Source organism: Papaver somniferum, chromosome 1 (genome assembly GCF_003573695.1).
Source record: "Papaver somniferum cultivar HN1 chromosome 1, ASM357369v1, whole genome shotgun sequence".
In the NCBI taxonomy this organism is placed as follows: Eukaryota; Viridiplantae; Streptophyta; class Magnoliopsida; order Ranunculales; family Papaveraceae; genus Papaver; species Papaver somniferum.
Genome location: NC_039358.1, coordinates 157,060,885 through 157,070,659, shown reverse-complemented (window position 1 = coordinate 157,070,659; position 9,775 = coordinate 157,060,885). Strand labels below are relative to the sequence as shown.

The window sequence follows — 9,775 nt, the reverse complement described above, 5'->3', positions numbered from 1 at the left end:
GGGGGGGGGGAGATTGTATTGTAGTTGATGATTTTGATTGGGATGTTGCATTTTGGTAGAAGGCATAGGTTTGGTAGTTGAGATAGTAACCCATCTGGCAGACATGCCCCAGACCTCAATGGTGCCTCTCAACTGATGTTGCATTCTTCTAATCTGCATAAAACACAAAATTTTAATTAGACCCCAAAATGTGATACCAAAATTTGGTGACCTACCAGAGACTCCCTTAATGGCAGTTCCAATGAGAGTAAAGGTAATAATGAGTTTTAGGTGTTGAAAATAGGTATGCATAAGGTAATTATGATCAGAAGGGTGAAAATAAGACGCATGGTTTTGAATGGGCGTGGTAAACAAAGCGACATGATGCTTAACCAAGCGCCATAAATGGGATTTAATAGGCACGATTGGGTCTTTAAAAGGTTGTTTAGCCAAGAGATTATCATGTGCAAGGTAATTTTTTTCTAAGTGTTTCACAGAAAAGGAAAGGTTTAACTGAGGGGATAGAAATTTAGATAATGGCTGATCCATCTGGTCAGAATACTCCAAACGTCGGTGAGGAAGAGCTTCCCGCTGAACCACCAGTATCCCATGAATATGCACAAGCCAAGCTTCTTGTTCGGTCTTTAAGCACTGAAGAGTTACAGAGATTGAGGATTGATGTTCAGTCTGAAATTGATCATCGAATTCGTGAACGGATTCGTCAGAGGGAGGATGAATAAAGAACTCGTCAAAGTGAAGCAAAGAGAATTGAAGATCTGTATGCTGCATGGAGACCAATGTACTTTTCAAGGCCAGATAGAAAAGATGAAGAGTGGGCAAGGAAGCATGCCAAATCGCCAAAGTATGGGAGCTCAACAGAAAGTGATTCTGAGGCTTCTGATGGGTTCGAGTATGATGTGGAAGAGGTTGATTCAGTGACCTTGATTCGGATGCTGCAGAGGATAAGAAAAAGATGGAGAGGTATCATGAGAGTAAGGTGAGGATACGATTTGAGTATGAACTTTCCAATCCCAAGATCTTTGCACGGACCATGAATGAAGGTGAGCCAAAAAGAAGGGATGCAGAGATGCTATATGCCAAGTCCGATGAAGAGGATACTGAGGAAGAAGAATAAGGCAGTGAGGAATCTTCATCATCCAGTGGAACTTCTCCGGCTCCATCAGATAGCGATGACAGTGAGCAGTATGAGGAAGAGGGATGGGACACTGATGAAGAAGATTTTTTGTAATCTCTTCAAAATTATTAGGGAAAGGTATATTTTCAGGCTGCGCATAAAGCTTGAAAACGATCAACAAGGTTTTAACCCAACAGCTTTTCTGGTAATTTTTCTTTTTCCTATCCTTCTTGATTCTGGTGCAGATGGTGGTAAGCTTCTTCTTCTTTTTTTTGTTTGAATCTTCGGTCGGCTTTTTCTCGTTTTTGGTGATGTTGGTGATGTGAATAGGTGATGGTGTTCATGGAAGTTTTTTGTTTTAAGGATGTAAAGTTTGACGGGGTTATGGTTCTTTAAAATTTTTTATGGTGTTTGGTAGTGACTAGGATTTCAAAAGTGGTGTTCTGGTTAGGGATGTTCATGGTCGGTTTTGGTTCGGTTTCCAGCCAAACCAAAACCGAAACCAATACTATCGGTTTCTAAAAATCTGAACCAAACCAATTCATTAACCATTGGTTCGGTTTCTAAATGGTTTTAGCCGGTTTCGGTTTGTTCCATTGGGTTAATGGAAAACCAATTGTATGTTAGTTTTCTGAAACTGACAGTTCAATTCTTTAAAAAAAATAACAGTTGGATTTTTTTAACCTACCTGCAAAATGTAATTAACACACAAGCGTAGTTCATAACTCAAGTTTATAAGCATAATTCAAAACATAAACATTACATATTCAAAATACTGAAGAAGAGAAAAAAAAAAAGAAGAGAAAATATGATCTCGTCTGGGTAAGGGTAGAACTTAGGTTTACAAAGTGTGAGATGGACGGGATAGAGTAAATCAATCCGATTTTAATCAACGGCCTGTACTTAACGGTTTTCCATTGGTTTTTGGTTCGGTTTTCAAGTCAAACCAAAACCGAACCAGTAATGTCGTTTTTTTTTTTTTTACCATAACCAATCCATTAGTAAATGGTTTGGTTCGATTTCTTCCTTATCGGTCTGGTTCGGTCCGGTTCCGACGAAAAACCGAAACCATGTTCAACCCTAGTTCTGGTATTTTGGTCCAGGGTTAGTATGTTGATATTTTGAAACTCCAAGATTTTGAGAGTTTGATGAAAAATTTGGGTTGTAATGCTGAATGCAGATTTGGAGTCTCTTTATGTAGAACTTAATGAACTGTATGTTGTTTGTTTCAAGGATGTTTAAGAAATGCTTGTAATTATTTATGTTTGAATCGTTTTTGTCTTTGCAATGATTTTCTATCTGAAATTGTAATAAGAAGTAACAAGGATCTGTAGATGATATAACTGCTAATGAGAATCACAAGAAGAAGAATGATTGATGAATGCTAGTAAGATTAATTTTCAGGTGAACAGTTTCAGAGAACATGAAAAAGAATTGAGTGCACATGCTAGTAAGATTAATTTTCAGGTGGACAGTTTCAGAGAACATGAAAAAAAATTGAGTGCACACGTCATGATGGCGCTGCACAGCTCTTCTGTATTCTTTTGGTAGAGGAGCTCCTCTTCTTCTTTGTAAATGCCTGATCATCCATTCATCAACATTTGTTGTACCTTTTATTTATTTTTTTCTTCCAATAGATGCTCTGCTCTTCTATGTGACCATTCTATAAGAAAAAGAAAAAGTAAAGCACAAAAGCATGCCTCCTAGTCCTGATGATCAATAAGAGTACTAAGAGCGTCCACAGTGGGAGAGTAAACCCAAATATTTGGTCTTTTGAACAGACGTAGTGGGACGTACTATTGATCAAATTTTGATCAACGACTAAAACCCAGAGTATATTCGGTCTGGGACCAAGACTAAACCCAGATATAGTCGAGCGTTGATATACTTCACGCCCCACCACCAGGCGGACATATAGTGCACGTCCCACATCAGGCGTTGGTATAGTCTACGCCCCACACCAGGCGTTGGTATAGTTTACGCTCCACATGGGGCGTACGTAAAGTCTACGCCCCATTTTTTTTTTTAATTATTTTGTATGGGGCGGGCATTATACCCCTGCCCCATTCTTTGTTTTCAAAATCAATTTAGTGGGGCGGGCTTTATACCTCCGCCCCACTTCTTTCATTTTTTTTTAGTGCACGTCCCAATCAGGCGTTGGTATAGTCTACGCCCACACCAGGCGAACGTATAATGTACGTCTGATCAAATTTAGTCTTTCCACCGTAGCGTCACACACCATACTAAACCCAAAATTTGATCTTTTTTTCCACTGCAATTTGGTCTTTACACAATTGGTATAACCAAAATTGGTTTTTTCCACTGCAATTTGGTTATACTATACCAAATTTAGTATAACCAAAATTTGATCTTTGGTTATACTCGCACCACTGCAATTGCTCTAATACCCTCATCTGAGCCCCACACTCTCGTACTCTCTACACATTGGAATATTAATCTATAAACTCCAGAACAAAAACAGAGATAGGCTCCTATGGACCCATAAGCTGTCTGACTAACTTCCACTATCAAATTCTAAATATTTAAAAAACAGACAAATAGAAGGTTTTATTACGTTGATCGCTACCGCAAGTCCTGCAGGAGTCCCAGACTCCCAGCATCCCGTAATCTATGTAATTATATACATACATTGGCAAGTACGATGGGGCTCCCAACATTAACAGATCCACCCCCCTCTCCACAGTTTAACCGGAGGCAGTCATGAGGTAACTGCCAGAATCCGATAGAACTTGCACAAACCCAACTCCAGATTATGGAGGTTCCCGTAGGTGTTGCTCTAAACTGTTTGGCCGCCAACTCGATAAACAAACCCTAATTCAAGCAATGGTGTTTTTCTCATATAGTGACAAATGTATTATTGCCAGCCTTACGCACAGTTACAGACACTAAACTCCCTTTATACTATCTTTACACATTTCTGCCAAATTAAGCACTACTACTTGTTCCCATCCCTAACCCACATCTTCCAAATATTAAAGATACTTCCGATTAATAATTTATATTATTACATATGATCATATGATATCAGTAGTTATTAAAAAATTAGCTAGCTAATCCTTAATTCCTGGCCAATCCCACATCATTTTGCCTGTAGTAGCTGACCCGGCGTTATTAAACCCTGTACTTTCAAGGTTCATTCAATGCATTGATTCATAACCTTTCTTTCTTATTTTGGCTTTTCTTCCCAAACTGTAGTGCTTGAACTTTAACTGAGTTCCTGGATATATCTTTGCTTTTCATTTGACTTTCTCATCCATACCAAATCTTATATCTTCAGTTAAATAAGTATATTAGTTGGTCAAGTAAGAAACGGTTATGACTTTAAGTTGGTATTTGGTCATATTACTTTCTACGTATCTCACATTCTACCTGTATGTACCACCAAACGTAGGTGTCCAGAAATCTGTAGCAGTCTCATTAGTAACTGGGAAGGTGCTTGAAATTGGAACCAAACATAATCCTCTGCTTCTAAGATCTTGCTGATGATAATTACGGTTTCCTTGCCCATTATGATCTCTACTTTTATTAGAATTCTGCAAGAACATCAAAATAGATCTTCACTTTTTGAATAAATAAAGGAAAAATAAATTTTAAATTTTTTTGCGAAGTAGTTTAAGGTTTATACCTTGTGGTGGTGTTGAATGTGAGCACTACAATTCTTAAGGTACGGAGCACTCAGAACCTGATTTCATGTAAGAAAAAGACATTAAATCCTGTATATATACATCTAATTCGTTAGTAAGAAGATGAAAATAATTTTAACAAACAAAAAAAACTTACACTGACTTGATCATGGAGGAACTTGATGTACTCGATAGCTTCAAAGAGCACCGACGCTGTGTCCGTCTAAAATAAATAAGGCGATTTGATTAGAAAGTCCAAAATGCGCTATTTGAAATGAGAAATCAAAACAGGATGGATTAGCTAGGAACAAGTAAGTACATACCAGTTTGCTGAAGTAATTAACTTCATCCTCATCGATCAAAAAAGAAAAAAGAAATCAGCTCATCCTTACCTTTCCAAAGGGTGAAACTAATTGTTGGAGTGCAGTGATTCGATCTCCTAATTTCTCCTTTCGTACCTAATAAGATAGAAATTAAGCTATAAGTTCTCTGACAATATATTCGAAACGTAATTGAAATCTTATACTGATAAGATATACTGTAGAATATAATTTTCATATATATATTTATACCTTAAAAGTTGGCAATGGGGTTTCGATTCGAGGCCTTTTGAACGAGGGTTCATTGTTGCTTTTCTTCAAAGCTGAGCTCGAATCACGTACTTCTTCTGACTTCTTGGGCTGGGATACAAAACAAACGAATCCAAAGGGTTCAAAATCCTTGAAATGAAAACAATTCGCTCAAACAATTCTATCATAAAATGCCTACTTTTTTTATGTTTAAGTTTAAACCGTTCGTTCCAAAAGTATACTATTGACATGAACTGTTACAAACTTACAATTAAGAACAAGAAATTTTTCAAAAAATGTGCTTTTTTTTCCTTCCAAAAATGTCGCCTTTACCAACATAATGATTTCTCAAATTAACGTGACCCATGCATCACCAAATATATAATTACCTTTACTGTGTGATTGCTTGGGTAAGGTTTATTTTCTTCAAAACTCGATGTTAGGAGTTGGATTTGCTGGGATGATGGCAGAAAACTTGATCGATCATTTGTCATGGATGCAGCTGAAGCGTTCCAGAAAGGAGCGTCGTTTGAGAAGTACAGTGACTGGTTATTACTCGTTGGTTGTAGTTGTGGAGGTGAAGTAGTGGTCTTGAGAAACTGATGAGAAAATTTCTGCCAAGTTGTATTATTCGACGAAAGATCGTTGGATGAGTTCATTATATAATTCGTTAAAGACGGATTGTTAAAGTCCATCGTTCGATTCTCGTCAGGATAAGAAGCCCCCGATGGTGGCGGAAGATTATGATCAGGCTCAAATAGACCTTGTAACAAAGTTGTCGGACATCCATATAGTGTAGAAGAATTTATCGGGAAACTTGTTGGTAAACCCTCGCAAGTAACCGTGCAATCACTGGATTGCGGCTGTTGTTGTTGTTCGTCTAAAGCAAAACCATTATTTATTTGCTTCAAAGAAGTTATAGTTGATGATGAATCTTCACCACCACTACCACCACATGAATTAAAACTTTTCAAATCATTACTCCAATCTTTTAGGACTTGATCATCATCTCCTTCATCAGCTCTTCCGTTGCGACTTCGATTATTATTGCTGGTGAATATACAAAGTTACCATTTATCAGAACTAGACTAGCTAGATTATTAGCTCTAACGTAGAGGACATCAGATGCCTCAAGGTCATGCAAAGACGACAACTGAGTTATCGAAAATCTGGAATATAAATGATGCTAATAAAAATGAAGAACAAAAGGAAAACATGCACCATGTACCTTAAGTAATTTTGGTTATTCCAATCTAGGGAAGGTACTGATGAAGAAGAAAGAGAAAACCCCATCATTTGTAACGTCGAATCCATTAAGATGCTGTCGCTGCTGTTGCCTCCACCTTCATGACCGACAGAATCCGATTCTTGTGGTTTTTGAATATCTTGATAAACAATCGATGAGCTACCAGACAGCGAAGTCCCTCCAGACTCATCAGTGGATGACCTAGTTTTATTCATCTCTAATGATGATATTGGATAATGATGATGATGATGATCAGTAGTAGTATTATTGTGCCTCCATGATCCAACGTAGCTGTTGAATCCTACATCATTTGTACCTGTAGAGAAAGGTAATGAATTGGATCCATTAATCCTATCAGAATTCCACAAATTCCCACTGCAAATACCACTTTGTTGAAACTCTTCTGCCATGTTATAATCTATCTGTAGTTAGATATATAAGTATCTGAATGGACCTAAAACTTCACTTTCTTTTTCTCTCTAGCTACAAAGTGAGTTTCCGTTGTTTGTTTTTGGTTGGGTGTTTCTTTTTAGTTCTATCTCTCTTTCACTCTCTAATCAAGCTGTGTGTTTAGGTTTTAGGGTGGGAAATCAAACGTCTACCATTCCATGTCATTTATACAAAGATTTTTTTGGATTGTACGGAGGGTAAAAAATGACCGGATTCACCGAAAGGAATCCGGTTGACAATTTTTAGGTTAGGTTTTGTTTTTCTGGTGAAGTATATGATTGGCTTAGACAAATATTATTTGAAAATTAAAACTTAAAGAGAAAAGAATTTTTATTGTAAAAGTGAATTTGCCTTTCAACATTTGTATTCATTTTTGTTTTTAATTTTTGTATTTTCTATGTCTTAGAAACGGAAAATGGGTCATTTGTCCAAAAAAATTTAAAACATGGTTCAAATGGACAAGTAAAAATTAGTATGGGTGAAATGGACAAAAGAAAAATAGCAAGGATGAAACTAGATTCATCGCGGCTTAAACTTAAAAAATGGCAAGGATGAAACTGGATGCATCCTCATATAAATTAAAAATAAGAATAAATATTTGAAAATGGGTAGGATGAAACTGGTTACATCCTGGCTATTTTTATATTTTTGTCCATTTGAACAGTATCTTTTAATTTTTGTCCATTTAAACAGTATCAAAATGTACAAGTCTTTTTCACCCAGAAAATGTTGATTTTGGTCTTTTTAACCAATTTTGTGTAAGAAAAAAGCAAAAATATGATATGATTGGAATTGAAAAAAGAAATGAAATAAGATAATAAAAAGTGAGTCCTTTGTTCCAGGCTACCCCCGCTTAAACAATTACACGTCTCGAAACTCTTTTCATCATAACCGATGACGTCATTAATGACATTTTGAGGGTAATAATCATCTGATATGGATCTTATGTACAAGGCTCAGAATATCTCACGATCGAATTTTAGACGATGGTGATCATTAAGACTTCTTCACCAGGGGCATAAAAAGAAAAAAAAAAAGAAAATTACCTGGATTTTTCAAATATGCCCATAATTTCGGAATATATCATTCTTGTTTTAATGCGGTAATTGTTAGTCAAAAAGAAAATCTAATGCCAGATTATCTCTTAAAGACCATCATTTTTCCTATTTGATCGGGGTTTTCATACTTGTTTTAGATGGTTTTTTTGATTTTGCTTCTCCATTCTTTGTGGGGTTATTAGAATGCGTACTACTTCAAGTATGTCGGTTTTTGGTATTTTATATTTCTCGATGTGCTTGATCTATATGCAACCTTTATTTGAAATTATTAAGGGAAAATAAAGGTTTTTATCAAAAGAAGAAAAAGAATGTGATTGAAGAAAAGTTAAACGTGAAAGAAATATATTTCCAACAGCGTTCGAGTACGACCTAGCTAATTAAGTGAGTTATGCTTATTTCATTTTTTGTGTAGTTTATTTTTGAAAAGTGGTAAGCCTTGAATATATTGATCATAATTCTCCCGATCGAAAATGATACTACCTCCGTTTTTAAAAAAGAGGCAAACCTTAAATATGTTAACCGTAATTCTCCTGATATAAAATGATTACAAGACTGACTCGAGAAGAAACGATTACATGATTGCCTCGAGAGTTTGCGACAACTACAAAGATATCCTATCTAGGGGAAGGATCGGTTTGGGTCTTCATCGGGATCAGTCTTCTGGAAATTTTTGTTGTTGACATCTTTGGTTTCATACGTTGTTGGTAGCTATATCTTAGGAGATGTTGTTCCTGTTGGGGATCTGAATTGTAACCGGAGACCTGGAGTCTTTTATTGTTGTTGATGATGAGGTTGTTGAGGAAGTCTTTGATACTATTGTTGCCCAGAAATTTGTTAAAGTCAATAACATTTCCAGTGATGTGTGATGAAAAATTAACAAGAACCCGACTAAACCTCCCAACCCAAGACTGGAAACACCACTTTGATCGACAACTCACTTGCAAGTATCGAAATCACAACAAAAATTAAAAATACCATCAAAAGAAAACCTTAATTAACCAATTGTAGAAAATCAAAATCAAATAAGAAAAAACTTGAATTGAATAAGCCTAGATCGACTAATGAAAATAGGTAACATATGAGAAGTTGTTGAATCTGAGCGGATAAACTCAAAAGGCAAAGGTTTGGGATTCTTTCACTGTTTAAGAGAGTTAGAGAAAGAGTTTTCGTCGTTTGAGGGCAAAGAGTAAATAATAACAGTCAGTTGAGTCTTGGTCTTTCACTGTAATATATTTTCACATGCAATGGATGTGAAAAATATAGTTTTCATCACCCTTTCTAAGATGAAAAATCGTTTCACATTATTCTCATGTGCAAAATCTATCTATCACTTATTACTTAGGTGAAAAATCAAATTATCCTCAATTTCCAAGGTGAAAGATTAGACTTTCACATTACTCGTTGAGTTCAATTAAAATTACCTTGTTAAGTTATTAGCAGTAATAACTTACTAATCATACTAAAGTTACAAAATTTTGAAGCTCAAGGTCTTGCTATTGTTACTTTTGAACTGATCTTCATCTCCTTATTGAGATTAACATGAATGATCTGAATAACCTCAAAGGTTGCTAGACTTCTGACATGTATATCATAAATAAAGAAAAAATCACAATACATGTACATGTTAATTAGTTTGAGCTTCATATCATATTTCATAGCTCATCCTCTCATTCTTTATTCACAATTTAAAAGAA

General features: G+C 35.9%; 1 protein-coding gene across 4 annotated transcripts; it reads right to left on the bottom strand.

The window, feature by feature from the left end:
- Positions 1 to 3,953: 3,953 nt before the first annotated feature.
- LOC113305313 (transcription factor bHLH112-like) lies at positions 3,954 to 7,144 on the bottom strand. Of its 4 annotated transcripts, none has more exons than XM_026554376.1 (7): positions 6,556 to 7,144; positions 5,717 to 6,377; positions 5,331 to 5,438; positions 5,151 to 5,216; positions 4,916 to 4,981; positions 4,761 to 4,817; positions 3,954 to 4,668 (listed from the first exon to the last, which is right to left on the bottom strand). In XM_026554376.1, exons 1-7 carry the CDS (start codon positions 6,981 to 6,983, stop codon positions 4,501 to 4,503), a joined length of 1,554 nt encoding a protein of 517 aa, XP_026410161.1. In that variant the 5' UTR covers positions 6,984 to 7,144; the 3' UTR covers positions 3,954 to 4,500. The 4 variants fall into 4 exon arrangements, 2 of the variants coding, with proteins under 2 accessions (XP_026410161.1, XP_026410165.1); XM_026554380.1 differs by having other exon boundaries at positions 4,922 to 4,981; XR_003338491.1 differs by lacking the exon at positions 3,954 to 4,668 and having other exon boundaries at positions 5,082 to 5,216.
- Between the last annotated feature and the right edge of the window lie 2,631 nt (positions 7,145 to 9,775).

Coding starts and splice junctions, on each gene's coding strand:
- LOC113305313 (XM_026554376.1), bottom strand. CDS start 6,983: ATGGCAGAAGAGTTTCAACAAAGTGGTATTTGCAGTGGGAATTTGTGG. Junction 6,378..6,555: donor AATAACCAAAATTACTTAAG/GTACATGGTGCA, acceptor TATATTCACCAG/CAATAATAATCGAAGTCGCA. Junction 4,669..4,760: donor ACATTCAACACCACCACAAG/GTATAAACCTTA, acceptor ATGTTCTTGCAG/AATTCTAATAAAAGTAGAGA.